Below are 19,981 nucleotides of genomic sequence, written 5' to 3' on the forward strand. Positions count from 1 at the left end.
ATGTACTAAGATTTTGCACATATTGCTTCTAATGTTCAGAACAATATCATGATGTCATCATTATTATCCCTATTTTTGAGATGAGGAAACTGATAGGGATATGATGCCCAAGGTTACCCAGCGAGTAAGTTACAAAACTAGGATCAATTCCAGGTCTTCTGATTCCAACTCCCACATTATTTCCAGTACATCACGTTGTACTGGGTGTGGACTTTTATTTTTGTTACCTTTCTTTATATGTTTACTGTTTAAAACAGTGGTTCTCTCAAAGTGCCCAAAGTCCTGGGCATTCTTATCTGCAGGTATTATTGCAGGGGCAGCAGAAAGAAGAGACGAGAGAGAAAGGATGGGGTAAACTGGGATCTAACCTTTTGATGGCCTGGAAATTTAAATCTTGCATATTTATGTTATTATGGAGGGCAGTCTCTAAAAGTCTGTTTCAGGACTGTTTTATTGACCATGTTCTGATCATTATATTTTATCAATAACTTAGATGAAAATGTCAACAGATGGCAAAATTTCTTAGGATAGACTGAGGATTTGAGATTTCAGCTTGTCTCACCAAATAGCCCAAATTTCATAAAATGAATCTTACAGAAATAAAAGTAAAATTCTGACTTTGCTAAATTCAACATCATAAAGACTGGGAAGAACACATAAGTAAAAGAAGGGTATGGTGACAGTGACAGCGTGATGTAGTAGCTGAAAAGGTAATGCTGATTTGGGTTGCATTAAAAGATGTATTTGCCAGAACAACATAAGTGGCAGTGTTGTTCTCTTGGCATTTGTCAGCTTGTTTCTGTGACTGTTTGTTCAGGTCTAATGACCACTTTTTAATAGGGAAATGGACAGTTGTTATGTGTTCTGAGTAAAGTAAGTAGAATGATTAGGTAGATGAAGGAACCAAGTGAGAAGCAGATGGATGCGAGATTAATACCTGTCTTCATTATATGAATGGTGGTTATATGGGAGAGAGATTATACTTAAATTGTATAAAAAACTCAGATAAATGGACAGAACCCATTGGAGGCATATTTTGACTTTGTACAAGGAAGAACTTTTTAATATCAGAATTGTCCAAACATGAAAACCATTATCTTTGGGGCTAGTTCATTCTCTGTTATTGCCTAGAGAATCTTGAACTGGATGAGATTTTGGCAATTAACCAGTCTAGTCTCCTCATATTGTAGTTGAAGATAAGTAGGTCTAGTGCTGAATGACTGATAAATCTAAGAATCGGGACCCAGGCCTCCAACCCAGGACTTTTCATTCCAATCCTCTCTGCATCACACCAAGGTTATATCAGTTACTTGGAGATGAGATAGGGATATTTTGGAGGGGAGTTATATAGAGGAATATTGGGTTGAAGTCTGAAAAATCCCTGTTTCAACCTGAGAGCTGTAATCCTAAAATCGAAGTAAATCTATTTTTTAATTGAATTTATTGAGGTGACATTGATTAATGAAATTATATAGGTTTCAGGTGTACAGTTCTATAATACATCATCTGTATATTGTGTATTCACCAACACACAAGTAAATAATCTTGTCTGACTTGATTCAGCTCAGCTCAGGTGGCTCTTTGACCAGTGCAGGTTAGTAACTGTAAGGAAACAGAACTATTAATTCTTCTTCATATAATAGTATGAACAGGACAGCCTTTGGGTTTCAATGCCCTACTTCTTGCCAATAGAGCTGATCCCTCTGGCATTTTAGCTTTTTCCATTCAACATCCCAAAGTACTTTTTTCTTTAAGCCTTTAAAATTAGTGTTCATTGAAGGGTGAACTGGGAGATGCATCTTCTCTATCCTCAGAGAGAATCTATTCTTCATCTCATTGTTCTGAGACAATGAAATGGTTTCAGAAGTGTTTTGGTGTTTGCACTTACACATTGTGGCTATCAGTATTGGCTTAGGAATGAAGAAAACTTGACAAAGTCAGTAGTTATTGACAAATCACCAATTATAGGATTTCAATTACAGTCATTCAATTGTTTGTCCCTCAGCATTTTCTTCAGTTGCTTCAATTGTTGGAAAGGCGAGATGTTGCCATAATGCCTCTGGGCTGCTGATGTGGGTCAGGTTGTCCTAGTTTAAGGGATCAGCCCTTTGGGATGTGTGACTGAGGCTGTAGGAGTGAAGGGGAGTTGGACTTTGTGGTTAAAAGATTTCCTAAAAGAGTTGTCGTCATCTCCTGGGAGGTGCTCATTTGGGGTTGAGGTTTTTTCCAGGTTGAATATTCTCATGGATTCCTTGGCATAGTGGTAGCTGATGTTCCTATTTAATCATACAATTGTGGAGTAGCATCTGGCAAGAACACGTTTATTAGGAGCTTGTATTTGACTGGACAAAAGTGAAGGAAAGTAATGTTGATCCCAATAAAAATTTTCAAGTTGCCTATAGTGACCTCAGATTCTGTTTTCTTCAGCCTTCTCTCTCTCTCTCTCTCTCTCTCTCTCTCTCTCTCTCTCTCTCTCTCTCTCTCTCCCTCCCTCCCTCCCTCCCTCCCTCTCTCCCTCCCTCTCTCCCTCTTTCCCTCTCTCCCTCTCTCCCTCTCCTCTTCTCTCCCTCTCTCCCTCTTTCCCCCCCCACCTCTGAAACATGTCATTTCAGCTTCTGCAGAAGCAGAAGAGAGACACACACAGACATATATGCACACAATGAGAATTTGTGTGATACGGACAGAACAGAGAAAATGACAATGAAAGTTAAATCTTTGGAATAGTGAAGATATTCTCAAGGAAGTACTTATATCAATAAGCTATTATTTTTTTCTAAAAATTATGGTGGTTTGTTGAATTCCTTCGACACAATTGCAGAGATGGCCAGAAGCATTGTAGGTTTGAAGGGAGTTACATCTATGCAGTAACTGTGTTATAGGAAAGCTTTTTTTTCTTTCTTTCTAATAATTAGGAACAAAAGCAATAAATGGGGAAAAAAATAATAGATGGAATAATGGAAAAACAACAGATCACCTCATATAGTTAAGGAAAAAACCTTCATGACTTACTTTTGAATGGTTATCAACAGGGAGATTGTGAAATTTTTAGAGTGGCCATATTAGCAAGACTAATATCAGTAGTAAAAGAAGGACCAGTTACCATTCTATGTCCCATAGGAACACTAAGTTTGGTGACAAGTGGTACAGCATTAAGAAATTGGGGGCGGGGGGTTGGGAGAGGGAGAAGAAAGAATACAAGAACAAGCTAGGGCAAGGTCATTATAGTCATTCTGACCAGATTTTACCATTGTCATTGTTCAGCCAGCTTCTGGAATAGGCCAGTGACTACAGGAGAATGTGGAAGATCAGGAGAGTTTGGAACTTGGAATAAACTTCCACTCCTCTTTCTTACCTGCTCCCTTGTGTTTAGGGACATTATAGACATAACTAGAGGCCTAGTGTACAACATTTGTGCACAGGTAGGGTCCCTAGTGGCTGCTGGGGACCTTTCATTCCTTTCATTCCTTTCATTCCACGCCACCCCCTGGTGGTAAGTGCATGTCATAGCGAGTGATGGAACTCCCGGTAGGTCAAACTCCCGAGGGGATACTTTGCATCTCAAGCTTTTAAATATATATATATATATATATATATATATATATATATATATATATATATATATGTAGTTTAGGATGTATTCTGAAGGGACATTTTCTGCAGGTATCTTAGGGAAGTTCTGATTAAGAGATAGGCCAGAGTATTAAGAGATGAATGAATCAGTTATTCATTCAACAAGCATTTGTTTTCAGCTAACTTCTCACCAGTCACCATGCTTGTCAGAGGACTATCAATGAAGAAGATATGTGTCCTGTCCTCAAAGAGTTCATAATCTAATGAAGAAAGCAGACATGTAAACAATGTGATGTGTGTTATAATAAAGGCATTTATAAATTATTATGCGAGAACAGATGAGGAAGCAACTCATTCTCTTCTATTTTTAACATTTTCCCTCAGCTGTATTGAAGACTAATTGACAAATATAATTATATACATTTAAAGTACACAATGTTCTGATTTGATACACATCGTGGAAAGATTACCAACATTGAGATAATTAATCACTTCATATACTTAACGCTTTTTTTGTGGGTTGTGGGAATGCTTCAATTATACTGCCAGGAACTTTTTGTTTTTGTATTTTAGGAACTTGTAAGTATACAATATAATACTATTGACTATAGTCACCATGATTAATATTAGGTCCTCAGAACTTATTTTGCCTATAACTGAAAACTTGCACTCTTTGACCTAAATTTTTCTCTTCCTCTACTCCCCAGCTCCTGCAAACCACATTTCTATTCTTTGTTTCTATGAAATTGGCTTTTAAAAATTTTTTATTTTAGATCTCACATATAAGTGATATCATACAGTATTTGTCTTTTTCTGTCTGACTTAATTCATTTGGAATTCCAGGCTCATCTATGTTGTCACAAAAGGCAGGATTTTTTTTTAAGGTTGAATAACTTTCCAGGTTATAAATATATCCTACAATTTCTATATCCATTCATCCATTGAAGGGCATTTTGGTTGATCTATATCTTACCTATTGTGAATAATGTTTTAATAAACATAGGGACAAAGATATCTCTTTGAGATAATTAATTTCATTTTCTTGGATATAAATACCCAGGCATGGGATTGCTGGATTGAATAGCAATTCAATTTTTAATTATTTGAGGAACCTTTATACAATTTCCCAAAAATGTCTATTTAGATCCTTTGCCTATTTTTAAAATTGGGTTATTTGCTTTTATGTTATTGACTTATATAAGTTCTCTATGTATTTTTGATATTAATCCCTAATCAGATATATGGCTTGTAAATATTTTCTCTTATTTTGAAGGTTTCTTTTTTAATTTCTTGATTGCTTCTTTGCTGTACAGAACTGTTTAGTTTTATGAAGTTTCACTCCTTTATTTTAATTCATTCTTTTCACATGTGTCAAACACAAGGCCCGCGGGCCAAATCCGTCCCGCCAGGCCTTGCAATGTGGCCCGCACAGCGCTGTCATCACTGCACTCCGCTGCGTTTCCATCACAATGACAGTTTATGACTGTTCAGTAAACCATTCGGCCCGCGATTTAGGCTGGATTTTAGATTTTGGCCCCTTCTCTGATTGAGTTCGACACCCCTATATTTAGACCAATTACAAGGGTCTGAGGACTAAAGAATGCATTGATTGGATTGTGTGGGAAAGAAGAGGAGATGGATTTGAAAGGACTTTTGGAAAGGACTTGAAAGCCATGGTAAGTGAATATTATCTTATTTATACTAGTTAACAGCTGAAGAGTTTTTTAAGTAGAAAAGCGACAGGATCAGATTATTTTTATTTAAAATAATTTTGCTAAAAATATGGATGGTGAATTGAGTTTTGATACATTCAAGGATGCTGGCAGTTTGAAAAAAGAAGAGAAAGTTTCAAACAAAAGTGTTGCTTTTGGAGAAGGGAGCAGACATTTCAAAAGTAGAGCTCACAGATACATTGATGTGGGGGCTGAGGGAGGGTGAAGAACAAGAGGCAATAGTTTAGAACAAGCATGTTGAACTTGCGGTCTGCAGGCGCCTCATGCCCCGTTTATTTGGCCCGTGTTAGCCTCTGAGTTTGACATGCTTGGTTTAGAGACTTGATAGGCAACTTTGAGAGGGGCAAGCTCAATAAAGTATGGTATGACAGGTAGATAGAAGAAAATTATTGGGGGGAAATGATGGAGAAGCTAGGAAAGGAGTTTAGATGGGCAGGTGATAGGGAGTTGGAATCAACAATATCAGTTAGTGGGGATCAGGACCCTAGGGTCATCTTTTAGGCCAGAATTTTTAAGTTGGGAAGTAGGAAAAGCTGAAAAACCAAGAACAGATCCTAACATGAGACACCGAGACACAAGAAGCCAGGTAGAGACCTTGCTATCCCAACTGAGAGGAATCAAAACTAGAGTAGCAGAACAGGTGACCTGATCCTGATTCCTGAGCTTTCGGGAACTTCCATCCTTAAATTCCTCCTGCTGAAGGCCAGTATTTGTTTTGCCTGATGGAAATCTTGCTGAACTTCCAGAACCTCAGGACCCCTCTATCTGTTCTGCACCCACTTTTTATCAACTTTGACTTTAGTCTCCTTCTGCAAGCCTCCTGGTTATTTGTCCATCATAATTCATCACCTACACCCTGTAGATTAGGCAGATGTCTGATTGATAATCTCCTTGATTATTGGTGTAGCCTAGCTTTAGACTTTGATTACACCACACCCCAGTATAATAAGGGGAGGCCCCAAAGGAGCGCACCTGGCTTCATTGTGTGGCCAGAAGGGTTGCATAGTCTAATGTCTGGGAACTGATAGGTTCATAAGGTGAATGTCAGAACCAAGTTTTTAAAAGCTATTTACTATTAATTATTTAATGTATTATGATCAGAGACTGTAGGCTATATGATATTGATGTTCCAAAATTTATTCCTTGGTAGCCCGAATGATCTATTTTTCTGACTGCATAATGTATCCTCGAAGAATGCATATTCTCAGGTTAGTGGAAAGAGTTCTATATGTTTGTAATAGCTTGAGCTGGATAATCTGTTCTTTAGTTTTTAAAAACAGCTTTATTGAGGTATAATTGATATACTAAGAATGGTGCATATTTAATGTTTATACTGTAATTTGATGAATTTGGACATGTGTAAACACCTGTAATATCAACAAACAATCAAGATAATAGACATATCCAAAATCTTCTACTTTCCTTTGTCCCTTTGGTGTGGTGGTGGTGGTGGTGGTGGTGGTGTGTGGTGTGTGTGCGTGTGTGTGTGTGTGCGGTATGAGACTTACTCTCTCTTTCCTTTTTATTTTTTGACAAGGATGGTACCTTTCTCATCTTTGTAACTTCAGTGCTAAGTACAGGGTCTGTCATCTTAGTTATTAAAACTTCTCTCTAATGATGAACGAGTGAATGAGTGGTGCTGATGTTCTATTGACAACACCCTCATTATCTGGATCAACTGGATTCTGTCATCAAACTATCAGAGACTGATTGATCAGTATAGCCCACTTTGTCAGATTGCTTGATGAAGGACAGCTATGAAAATGTATTTTGTCACACATAGGTGGAGTGCAACCATCTATTCTTACAGGGTTGGCAGCTGAGCCTGACAAAACGTACCAGGAAAGGCAGTAGGAAGAGTGAGGCAAGGACTTGGAAGAAAAGAGCAGTAGGAACTAGATAGTAATGTTCCTGGAAAATAAAGACTATCAGGTCTTCCCCTACTCCCCCCCTTCCCCACCCCCAAATATTCAAGTCTAAAGTATATGTGTGTGCTTTGGGAGCAACATAACTCTTGTCCAGCCCTGAAATTGCACCAATTAACAGTTGCTGACTTAATGCATTTTTTAATGCTATTTGGAATAAATTAGTTGGAGTGAGATGTTATTTTGTTTCTTTATTGGTTGATTGTTTTTTGTTTTTGTTTTTTTTAATATATTTTATTGATTTTGTACAGAGAGGAAGGGAGAGAGATAGAGAGTTAGAAACATCGATGAGAGAGAGTCATCGATCAGCTGCCTCTTGCACACCCCCTACTGGGGATATGCCCGCAACCAAGGTACATACCCTTGACTGGTATCGAACCCGGGACCCTTCAGTCCCCAATCCGACGCTCTATCCATTGAGCCAAACCGGTCTCAGCCTGGTTGATTGGTTTTTAAGACACCCAACCAGCTGAGCAATTCAATAACTTTAGAGCTGGTAAACAATATTCAGCTTGAGAATTTGAGAAAGAAGAAGGGTTGAATTATTGTCTTTTAAAGCCCCTCTTGTCAAAAGGGAAGGAAAGATACTGCTGAGTGAGATATGGAGAAGTTTTTTTTTTTTTTTTTTTTTAACATTAAGCATTTAAATTAAAAACATTTAAAGTTAACATTAAAAAATTTAGATCTCTCTCTCTCTCTCTCTCTCTCTCTCTCTCTCTCTCTCTCTCTCTCTCTCTCTCTCTCTCTCTCTCTCTCCTTCCTTCCTTCCTTCCTTCCTTCCTTCCTTCCTTCCTTCCTTCCTTCCTTCCTTCCTTCCTTCCTTCCTTTCCACCGATCTATCTAAAAGAAGATACATGAACTGATTTTGATTTTTAGAGGAAAGAAAGTAAGGGAAACCAACATTTGATGTATGTTCTCTAGGTGCTAGAGTTCTGTGTTAGGTAGCCTGGTGGGATAGAAGACACCTGGGCTTTGAGTTATCAGGGTCTGACTTGAATTTGCCACTTTGCTGGTTACCAACTATGTGTATTTCAGGAAGTTTTTAAAACTCTCCTAATCCCTGATTTTGCAAGGTTGTTGTAAGGAAATTGTCTGAAAACACAGTAAGTAAGCATTCAATACATTTTAGTTTTCTTCCTTTAATCCACTGTGGAATAAATAACACAAATATTTAATATTTTATATGAAGTAAAAGAAGTAGGACTGAAACTGTTTTTTTTGATTTCCAGCCCTAGAGGAATCTAGAAGTAATAATGACTTTAAGCTGAGGTTTATTTGCCTACATTGGTATCTGAGAGATCTTGTTTTGTTTTGCCCAAGCAGATCATCCCATTTGTATATTCTCTGTATTTCCTCTTCTCTAATAACCTCCCCGTGGGAAACTACTTCTACCTTTCATGTATATATTCTAATGAGGACTGATAACCAGTCAACCCTTAGAGCCTTAATTTTAGAGAAACTAGACAAAGCCAGAAACACATCTAAGTGATTGGCAATCAGAGAGTGATTCTCCATTTTGTCCTTTTCCTAATTGTTGTATTTCATTTATAGGCAGTAGGAGGACACAATATTTTTGTCAGGGTATATCGTGAAGAAATTTTTGTCAGTGTATATCATGATGACAGAATCCAGATGATCCAGCAATATAAGAGCAAATTAATATATTTAAATAATCTTTAGGAAGTGGACATGTTTCTCTTGCAAATTCCATACTTGTGCTAGGTAGCTTCATAATACTAAGGGAAAACTTGTAAACTTCCACTGGTAAACTTCTGTGTACTTGTAAGCAGAGCTTTTGGTCACTTTCACTTACTAGGCTTTCCAAAGATTAGATAAGATGTTGCTTAAAATAGGTTTCAGACTCCTATTTGTGTGCACAAGTTTCAGTTTTATATCCTACATATGAATAAAATCATATAGTTCTTAGCTCCCCCCCCTGACTTATTTGACTGAGCATAATATTCTCAAGGTCCATCCATGTTGTTGAAAATGGCAGGTTTTTAAAAATCTTTTCTTATGGTTGAGTAGCATTCTGCTGTGTATACGTACCATATCTTTTGTTTTTTAGAAAAAAATATTTTAAAAATATTTTTATCGATTTCAGAGAGGAAGGGAGAGGGAGAGAGCGATAGAAACATCAATGATGAGAGAGAATTACTGATAGCTGCTTCCTGATGCCCACCACCCAGGCATGTGCCCTGACCAAGAATTGAACTATGACCTCCTGATTCATAGGTTGACATCAACCACTGAGCCATGCTGCTGAGCTGTACCACATCTTCTTTATCCAATCCTCTATCGAAGGACACCTTGGCTGTTTCCATGTCTTGGCCACCTTGAATAATGCTGCAATGAGCATAGGGGTACATATATCTTTGTGAATACACGTTTTCAAGTGTATCCTGTATATATTCAGAAGAGAGATTGCTGGGTCAAATGGTAGATCTGTTCTTAGCTTTTTGAGGAATCATCAGATTGTTTTTCATAGTGGCTGTACAAGTCTACATTCCCACCAGCAGTGAATGAGGGTTCCCTTTCATCCACAACCTCTCCAACACTGAGGGAAGGGGGTAGAGAACTGGGGGTTAAAGAGGGCCTAATATATGATGATAGAAGAATATTTGACTTTGGGTGGTAGGCATACAGTGCAATATATCTTATAATGTAGAAATCCATACCTGAAACCTATATGATCCTATTAATCAACATCACCCCAGTAAACTTAATTAAAAAAAAAAAAAGATTTCAGAGTCTGTGTGAATGGCCCTTCAATAGTGCCAGAGTTTATTATTAGAGAGGAAGATGCCCCCTGCTGACTTGGTTTATTTTCAATCAAATCTAATTTTGCCTGAATCTTCTTTTACTGTTTTTTTACTTGTCCATTGCCCCTAAGCTTACATGTATACTCACCATTGATTACATTAGAGTGGTCAACACAGGTTTCACTCAGCATGTATTATTATTATTGTTTTAAAAACATTTTTATTGATTTCAGAGAAGAAGGGAAAAGGAGAGAGAGAGATAGAAGCTGGGAATTGATCCATGACCTTCTGGTTTATAGGTTGACAGCTCAACCACTGAACCACGCCAATTGGGGGAGCATGTTGTATTATTTTAGATCTTTTCTGGTTATTAAAAACTCTTGGAATATTTGCACTTCCATAAGCAACCGATGCATGCCAGGTGTCTAGTACATACTGGCCTTCAATTTCCCACATTCAAAGGTCATTTTTATCTAGAAAGTTTGAAGAAAGAAGAATTTTATCTTTGTTTCTCCTAATTTGGCCACTGAAAGTTGGCATGTGTCCCCACTGAGAATTGAACCTGCAACCTTTGGGTGCACATGATGATGCCTAACCAACTGAGCCACATTAGCCAGGACAAAGACTATATTTTTAATCATTTTTCTTCAACTGGAAAATTCAGGACACCATTAGCCTTCACTGCCATAAACCTCCATTGATATTTCAATTAATATCTTTGACAGAGTTTGTGGTGCATGACTCATTTCCAGGGCTTGGATTGTCTCAGGGTACAGCTCTGAGGATTATGTTTAATGATTTTTGTAATGATCATTATTAACAAAGCATCTGAGGTCAACCCATAAGTATAAAGCATTTCTTCCTGTAAATGCTTTGGACAGTAATTACATTGAGGAAAAGGTCAGATATAATTAAGTTTATTGAGATTTGCCTTCATTGAATCCTTTATTGTTGGTATCTGATGCTTTACTGCCATCTAGGTGTTCAGAGGTAGAAGGAAATGTACATCTGACTTCATGACAGGGATCTTTGTGTTTGTGAGGATGAAAGAGAAGCAAAACTATACCTTGATGAAAAGTTTATTGTCAATTCTTTGCAGTACAATTTTCTGGATCCTATATCCAGGAAGTAATGACAATAAATTCAAAAGTAGTAGCACAGAATTCCAGTGGTAGCACAAAAGAAGCAATTCTTCTGAATCTTCAATACCATAACATTCTTTGCTCAGTACATGGAATATGTTATAATGCTATTAGAGAAAAATTGGCTCCTGAACCAATTAGCTCTCTGCATAGGTTTGTCAATAAATAATTGAAACAAAACTGGAAAATCTAAAATTTGAATTTCAGGAAAAAAATTGCCCATTTTATCCCAAAGCACCCAAATTGCTTTTGTCATAGAGTATTAAATATAGTCCCAAATGCCATTTGGTTCTTCCATTCACTGTTTTTTAGTCAAAGAGCTCAAAGGTTAAGGAGCCTTACAAAAAACACCTTGCACCAAACAAAAGAGTAGCACAGTTAAAATATATATACCCCCACTACCAAAAGAGGGATCACATTAAATATCTTAATTACATGTGTATGGAATTTCTTCTTTGAGTTAGTTCTTGTTTTAAGTTAGTTTTCTATTATCTTCAAATTATTATTCAGAGTAATAATACTTTTGCTCTCGGATATATTGATAGAATGGGGTGTTAATATCTAAATGAGAAGGACCTAAGTCTGTTCTTCCCCTTCTATGGTAACCCCTAGTTTCAGAGTCTCTTGCCTTCTTATTATCCATATGCTGACTTTGTCTTCTGATGCTCCCTAACATCCTTGATCCTGACTCTTGCTTTTGCCTATCCCCGCTCCACCCAGTTGTACTGCTTGATGAATACCTATATCTATACTCCTCAGTTCCTGTGTGATCTTGGTTCTGAAGAGAGTGACTGGAAATGGATCTTTCCCTTCTGCTTCTGCTGTCACTTGCCTGTCCAAAGCTATCGCTTGAGTGGCCATGGCTATATATTTGCCTTTCATTGGTGTTGAATCCAGATTGATCCTGGACATCTCCGGATTGTCCATGACTTGATCCCTGTCTTGCAAAAGTTATGCTGGATTCTACCTGATCTTGAGAAGATGTATCTCCGAAATGCTGTTGACTGGATCCATGTATATCAATTGTATTGAAGTCTGACTGTCTATGTCTAGATCCTGATTGTTTATTAATTGGTTTCTCCCAATCTTCTGAACGCACTTTACTATTATTATGGGAACCCTGCCTAAAAATTGAACTAGATTCTGACTGGCTGTGAACTGACACTTGCTTATTTTCAGTTCTGTTCCTTGGCCAAACAGGGCCTGAATTGTGACTGCTTTTTCGACTACCCCCTGAAGGTCCGTACCCAGATTGCCCATAGTCATATCCTGCATTTCCATAGCTACCGTGTTTCCATCTTTGACTTGATCCATGACTTTGTCTTCCACCTGCCTTTCCTGACTGTCCATGAGTAGTTCCCTGTCTCCCTGTACCAGAGGATCCCCACTCTCCATGCTGAGATCCAGCCTGGCCATGACTAGACCCAGGGTGTCCCTGTGAGCCTCCGGAATGCCATTCACTGCCACTGGACTCACTGTGACTAGATCCCCTTCTTCCACCACTGTGAGATCCTGACTGTGAGGAATGGCCATGATGTATGCCGGGGTGTCCTGACTGTCCATGAGTAGTTCCCTGTCTCCCTGTACCAGAGGATCCCCACTCTCCATGCTGAGATCCAGCCTGGCCATGACTGGACCCTGGGTGTCCCTGTGAGCCTCCGGAATGCCATTCACTGCCACTGGACTCACTGTGACTAGATCCCCTTCTTCCACCACTGTGAGATCCTGACTGTGAGGAATGGCCATGACCTGCCTGCCCATGTATGCCGGGGTGTCCTGACTGTCCATGAGTAGTTCCCTGTCTCCCTGTACCAGAGGATCCCCACTCTCCATGCTGAGATCCAGCCTGGCCATGACTGGACCCTGGGTGTCCCTGTGAGCCTCCGGAATGCCATTCACTGCCACTGGACTCCCTGTGACTAGATCCCCTGATTCCACCACTGTGAGATCCTGACTGTGAGGAATGGCCATGACCTGCCTGCCCATGTATGCCGGGGTGTCCTGACTGTCCATGAGTAGTTCCCTGTCTCCCTGTACCAGAGGATCCCCACTCTCCATGCTGAGATCCAGCCTGGCCACGACTGGACCCTGGGTGTCCCTGTGAGCCTCCGGAATGCCATTCACTGCCACTGGACTCCCTGTGACTAGATCCCCTGATTCCACCACTGTGAGATCCTGACTGTGAGGAATGGCCATGACCTGCCTGCCCATGTATGCCGGGGTGTCCTGACTGTCCATGAGTAGTTCCCTGTCTCCCTGTACCAGAGGATCCCCACTCTCCATGCTGAGATCCAGCCTGGCCACGACTGGACCCTGGGTGTCCCTGTGAGCCTCCGGAATGCCATTCACTGCCACTGGACTCCCTGTGACTAGATCCCCTGATTCCACCACTGTGAGATCCTGACTGTGAGGAATGGCCATGACCTGCCTGCCCATGTATGCCGGGGTGTCCTGACTGTCCATGAGTAGTTCCCTGTCTCCCTGTACCAGAGGATCCCCACTCTCCATGCTGAGATCCAGCCTGGCCATGACTGGACCCTGGGTGTCCCTGTGAGCCTCCGGAATGCCATTCACTGCCACTGGACTCCCTGTGACTAGATCCCCTGATTCCACCACTGTGAGATCCTGACTGTGAGGAATGGCCATGATGTATGCCGGGGTGTCCTGACTGTCCATGAGTAGTTCCCTGTCTCCCTGTACCAGAGGATCCCGACTCTCCATGCTGAGATCCAGCCTGGCCACGACTGGACCCTGGGTGTCCCTGTGAGCCTCCAGAATGCAATTCACTGCCACTGGACTCCCTGTGACTAGATCCCCTGATTCCACCACTGTGAGATCCTGACTGTGAGGAATGGCCATGACCTCCTTGCCCATGTATGCCAGGGTGTCCTGACTGTCCATGAGTAGTTCCCTGTCTCCCTGTACCAGAGGATCCCCACTCTCCATGCTGAGATCCAGCCTGGCCATGACTGGACCCTGGGTGTCCCTGTGAGCCTCCGGAATGCCATTCACTGCCACTGGACTCACTGTGACTAGATCCCCTAATTCCACCACTGTGAGATCCTGACTGTGAGGAATGGCCATGACCTGCCTGCCCATGTATGCCGGGGTGTCCTGACTGTCCATGAGTAGTTCCTTGTCTCCCTGTACCAGAGGATCCCCACTCTCCATGCTGAGATCCAGCCTGGCCATGACTGGACCCTGGGTGTCCCTGTGAGCCTCCGGAATGCCATTCACTGCCACTGGACTCACTGTGACTAGATCCCCTTCTTCCACCACTGTGAGATCCTGACTGTGAGGAATGGCCATGACCTGCCTGCCCATGTATACCGGGGTGTCCTGACTGTCCATGAGTAGTTCCCTGTCTCCCTGTACCAGAGGATCCCCACTCTCCATGCTGAGATCCAGCCTGGCCATGACTGGACCCTGGGTGTCCCTGTGAGCCTCCGGAATGCCATTCACTGTCACTGGACTCACTGTGACTAGATCCCCATCTTCCACCACTGTGAGATCCTGACTGTGAGGAATGGCCATGACCTGCCTGCCCATGTATGCCGGGATGTCCTGACTGTCCATGAGTAGTTCCTTGTCTCCCTGTACCAGAGGATCCCCACTCTCCATGCTGAGATCCAGCCTGGCCATGACTAGACCCAGGGTGTCCCTGTGAGCCTCCGGAATGCCATTCACTGCCACTGGACTCACTGTGACTAGATTCCCTTCTTCCACCACTGTGAGATCCTGACTGTGAGGAATGGCCATGATGTATGCCGGGGTGTCCTGACTGTCCATGAGTAGTTCCCTGTCTCCCTGTACCAGAGGATCCCCACTCTCCATGCTGAGATCCAGCCTGGCCATGACTAGACCCTGGGTGTCCCTGTGAGCCTCCGGAATGCAATTCACTGCCACTGGACTCCCTGTGACTAGATCCCCTGATTCCACCACTGTGAGATCCTGACTGTGAGGAATGGCCATGACCTGCCTGCCCATGTATGCCGGGGTGTCCTGACTGTCCATGAGTAGTTCCCTGTCTCCCTGTACCAGAGGATCCCCACTCTCCATGCTGAGATCCAGCCTGGCCACGACTGGACCCTGGGTGTCCCTGTGAGCCTCCGGAATGCCATTCACTGCCACTGGACTCACTGTGACTAGATCCCCTTCTTCCACCACTGTGAGATCCTGACTGTGAGGAATGGCCATGACCTGCCTGCCCATGTATGCCGGGGTGTCCTGACTGTCCATGAGTAGTTCCCTGTCTCCCTGTACCAGAGGATCCCCACTCTCCATGCTGAGATCCAGCCTGGCCATGACTGGACCCTGGGTGTCCCTGTGAGCCTCCGGAATGCCATTCACTGCCACTGGACTCCCTGTGACTAGATCCCCTGATTCCACCACTGTGAGATCCTGACTGTGAGGAATGGCCATGATGTATGCCGGGGTGTCCTGACTGTCCATGAGTAGTTCCCTGTCTCCCTGTACCAGAGGATCCCGACTCTCCATGCTGAGATCCAGCCTGGCCACGACTGGACCCTGGGTGTCCCTGTGAACCTCCGGAATGCCATTCACTGCCACTGGACTCACTGTGACTAGATCCCCTTCTTCCACCACTGTGAGATCCTGACTGTGCTGAATGGCCATGATGTATGCTGGTGTGTCCTGACTGTCCATGAGTAGTTCCCTGTCTCCCTGTACCAGAGGATCCCCACTCTCCATGCTGAGATCCAGCCTGGCCATGACTGGACCCTGGGTGTCCCTGTGAACCTCCGGAATGCCATTCACTGTCACTGGACTCACTGTGACTAGATCCCCTTCTTCCACCACTGTGAGATCCTGACTGTGCTGAATGGCCATGATGTATGCTGGTGTGTCCTGACTGTCCATGAGTAGTTCCCTGTCTCCCTGTACCAGAGGATCCCCACTCTCCATGTTGAGATCCAGCCTGGCCATGACTGGACCCTGGGTGTCCCTGTGAGCTTCCGGAATGCCATTCACTGCCACTGGACTCCTTGTGACTAGCTCCCCTGCTTCCACCATGATGTGCTGAACTGGATTGACCTCTTCTAGACCCATGCTGGTCCAAGCCAGAAGACTGACCTGAGCCAGATCCATGTTTTCCAAAGCCTGAAGACTGACCTGAGCTAGACCCGTATTGTTCAAAACCAGATGACTGACCTGAGCCAGACCCGTGTTTTCCAAAGCCTGAGGACTGACCTGAGCTAGACCCGTGTTTTCCAAAGCCTGAGGACTGAGCTGAGCTAGACCCATGTTTTCCAGAGCCTGAGGACTGACCTGTGCTAGACCCCTGTTGTCCAAAGCCTGAGGACTGACCTGTGCTAGACCCATGTTTTCCAAAGCCTGAGGACTGACCTGTGCTAGACCCGTGTTTTCCAAAGCCTGAGGACTGACCTGAGCCAGACCCGTGTTTTCCAAAGCCTGAGGACTGAGCTGAGCTAGATCCATGTTGTCCAGAGCCAGATGACTGACCTGTGCTAGACCCATGTTTTCCAAAGCCTGAGGACTGACCTGAGCCAGATCCATGTTTTCCAAAGCCTGAGGACTGACCTGTGCCAGATCCATGTTGTCCAGAGCCTGAGGACTGACCTGTGCTAGACCCATGTTTTCCAAAGCCTGAGGACTGACCTGAGCCAGACCCGTATTGTTCAAAACCAGATGACTGACCTGAGCCGGACCCATGTTTTCCAAAGCCTGAGGACTGACCTGAGCTAGATCCATGTTGTCCAGAGCCAGATGACTGACCTGTGCCAGACCCATGTTTTCCAAAGCCTGAGGACTGACCTGAGCCAGATCCATGTTGTCCAAAGCCTGAGGACTGACCTGAGCCAGATCCATGTTGTCCAAAGCCTGAGGACTGACCTGAGCTAGACCCGTATTGTTCAAAACCAGATGACTGACCTGAGCCAGACCCGTGTTTTCCAAAGCCTGAGGACTGACCTGAGCCAGATCCATGTTTTCCAAAGCCTGAGGACTGACCTGTGCTAGATCCATGTTGTCCAGAGCCTGAGGACTGACCTGTGCTAGACCCATGTTTTCCAAAGCCTGAGGACTGACCTGAGCCAGACCCGTGTTTTCCAAAGCCTGAGGACTGACCTGAGCCAGATCCATGTTTTCCAAAGCCTGAGGACTGACCTGAGCCAGACCCGTGTTGTCCAAAGCCTGAGGACTGACCTGAACTAGACCCATGTTTCCCAAGACCAGATGACTGACCTGTGCTAGAGCCATGTTTTCCAAAGCCTGAGGACTGACCTGAGCCAGATCCTTTTTGGCCATGACTAGAGGACTGACCTGAGCCAGACCCATATTGTTCAAAGCCTGAGGACTGACCTGAGCCAGATCCTTGTTGTCCAAAGCCTGAGGACTGACCTGAGCCAGACCCGTGTTGTCCAAAGCCTGAGGACTGACCTGAGCCAGACCCGTGTTGTCCAAAGCCTGAGGACTGACCTGTGCTAGACCCATGTTTTCCAGAGCCTGAGGACTGACCTGAGCCAGATCCATGTTGTCCAAAGCCTGAGGACTGACCTGAGCCAGACCCATGTTTTCCAGAGCCTGAGGACTGACCTGAGCCAGATCCATGTTGTCCAAAGCCTGAGGACTGACCTGAGCCAGACCCGTGTTGTCCAAAGCCTGAGGACTGACCTGAGCCAGACCCATGTTGTCCAAAGCCTGAGGACTGACCTGAGCCAGACCCGTGTTGTCCAAAGCCTGAGGACTGACCTGAGCCAGACCCATGTTGTCCAAAGCCTGAGGACTGACCTGAGCCAGACCCGTGTTGACTACATTTTGAATATTCATTTGATGAACACCCTTTTTGATGAGAGTTCATAGACTGTTTACCAGACCCTTTTTGACCACAATTAGAAGACTGACTTGCTCCAGACCCATATTGACTACCACAAGAGGACTGCCTTGATCTTCTTCCCTGTTGACCACAGGTAGAGGACCCATATTGACTACCACAAGAGGACTGCCTTGATCTTCTTCCCTGTTGACCACAGTTAGAAGACCCATATTGACTACCACAAGAGGACTGCCTTGATCTTCTTCCCTGTTGTCTTCCACAGTACTGTGGTTGGCAACAGTTCTGTGGTTGACAACATGCAGGGGATCCATGTCTTCTTCTATGACAAGAAGATTGGCTACAGGAGCGAGGCTTACATTGACCATATCCAGAGGACTGACCTCTTGAGATACATCTACGACCTTGTCTTCCACTATTTTGTGAATGACAACCTGACTGAATACAACCTTGCCCTCCATATCTGCCTGCCTGACAGGAGCTGGAAACATTTTTTCTTCCTCCACACCCACTTGAGTTGATGGAATCACATGCATAGCTTTGTCTCCCACTATCTCCTGAACCTTTAGAACCAGATGCAAAAGCCTCTAATCCATGTGACAGACCATCATGACCTTTTCTTTCCCCACTCTTAAATCCAGATTCAGATTCATATTCCTCCCCAGATTCCCTAGAGGGGCTCACTGAGTGACCAGAGCTAGACCTATGGTGCCTTTTTTCAAATCCCTCTTGTTTCTCCGAACTAGATAAACTACCTTGCCTTCCCAGCCTTTTGGAAAGGGACCTATGTCTATGACCATGCTTCTCCCCATCACTCCAACTTGGATTTTTAGAACCTGATTTCTGTCCTGATGTATTCTCGTCTTCTTCTTCCGTTTCACTTCCTTCCTTTTGGTGCCGGTGACCATGACTACGCTTCTGCTTCTTTGACCCTGAAGCTTTGCAGTATTCTTTGCTGAGAACGTTGTTGCAGGCCATAGCCAGCTTGAATACCATCAGAAGAAACTCAGTAAAGTCCAGTCTTCGGTCATGATCTCGATCCAGCATATGCATAATGACCTCCACTGTGTCTGGATTATCTGGGTTCTGTATATGAGCAACACACCAAAGGAATCTTGATCAGCCTAACTCACATACTCAGCTAAAATAATCAGATAGGACTATGAAAATTGTAGATGTTTGACATGAAGTATTTTTAATCCAATCAAGGATTGCTTTAGGCTAAGGCAGACTAATAGGACCCAGCAGGTATAAACAAGTAATAAAAACAATAAAGACTATTGGAATCCTCAGAAGAATGCAGTTCAAGGGCCTAAGTTAGAGAACTGGGTACTCAAATATGGCATACAGGAAGGAGTTGGATAAACTAAGTTCAGTACTGGTGTGTTTTAGTTTTTGCATACATTTAAAACATATGCTAATATATTCTATATTAGGATCTATAATTTTGAAGTTAATAGCTGCATCCTTTCCTAGTAGATGGGGGGGGGGGTGGGGAAACCCATGTATCTTATTTTCTGTTTTTAGTTATCCTGACTACTTGGTCAACTGCCCCTGTACATGACTTCTCTTTCTATAGTTTTTCTTCCCCATTTGATAGGGTAACTTATTAATTCATGTCTTAGTACAGATTTCATTTTCTGCTCTTTTAGAAGAAGTCTGGGGGTCCACATGGTGGAAACATACAAGAAAATAACAGTCACTTTTCTAAAAATAAACACTGCCTCAACAGACTTTCTGATGTCCCAAAAAAGTACTGCTTATAGAGTTTTCTCCAAGACTACTGGAACTAATATCAGTTAATATGTGGTTATATAACAGAGAATGTACAGAACTGTAGGAACCTTTAGTTCTAGCACATGGTCCTCACCTTCAGAATTGGCCGAAACTCTTTTTCCAGAAGTTCCTTTAGATCATCCTTGCTCAGTGTGCCACATTCTCCATCTTGGTTGGTGTATTTGTAGAAAACATCAATGACGGTAACAACACTTCTTAAGAGGTCGGTCATCTTTTTGCACGTTTAAGTGAACCTAAAGAG

At 43.0% G+C, this 19,981-nt stretch overlaps 2 protein-coding genes across 2 annotated transcripts; both read right to left on the reverse strand.

Moving 5' to 3' along the window:
* Positions 1-12,048: 12,048 nt before the first annotated feature.
* Positions 12,049-13,661, reverse strand: LOC118727319. The gene is made up of 3 exons (XM_036453098.2): positions 12,979-13,661; positions 12,754-12,912; positions 12,049-12,492 (listed from the first exon to the last, which is right to left on the reverse strand). Exons 1-3 carry the CDS (start codon positions 13,659-13,661, stop codon positions 12,096-12,098), a joined length of 1,239 nt encoding a protein of 412 aa, XP_036308991.2. The 3' UTR covers positions 12,049-12,095.
* Positions 13,662-13,726: 65 nt separating this feature from the next.
* Positions 13,727-18,384, reverse strand: LOC123652997. Its single transcript, XM_045587036.1, has 8 exons — positions 17,997-18,384; positions 17,433-17,921; positions 17,238-17,315; positions 16,926-17,003; positions 15,427-16,808; positions 14,316-15,376; positions 13,833-14,261; positions 13,727-13,761 (listed from the first exon to the last, which is right to left on the reverse strand). The coding sequence occupies exons 1-8, from the start codon at positions 18,309-18,311 to the stop codon at positions 13,727-13,729; spliced, it is 3,867 nt and encodes a 1,288-aa protein (XP_045442992.1). The 5' UTR covers positions 18,312-18,384.
* Positions 18,385-19,981: the final 1,597 nt, after the last annotated feature.

This window comes from Pipistrellus kuhlii, unplaced genomic scaffold (assembly GCF_014108245.1).
Source record: "Pipistrellus kuhlii isolate mPipKuh1 unplaced genomic scaffold, mPipKuh1.p scaffold_m20_p_24, whole genome shotgun sequence".
Taxonomy (NCBI): domain Eukaryota; kingdom Metazoa; phylum Chordata; class Mammalia; order Chiroptera; family Vespertilionidae; genus Pipistrellus; species Pipistrellus kuhlii.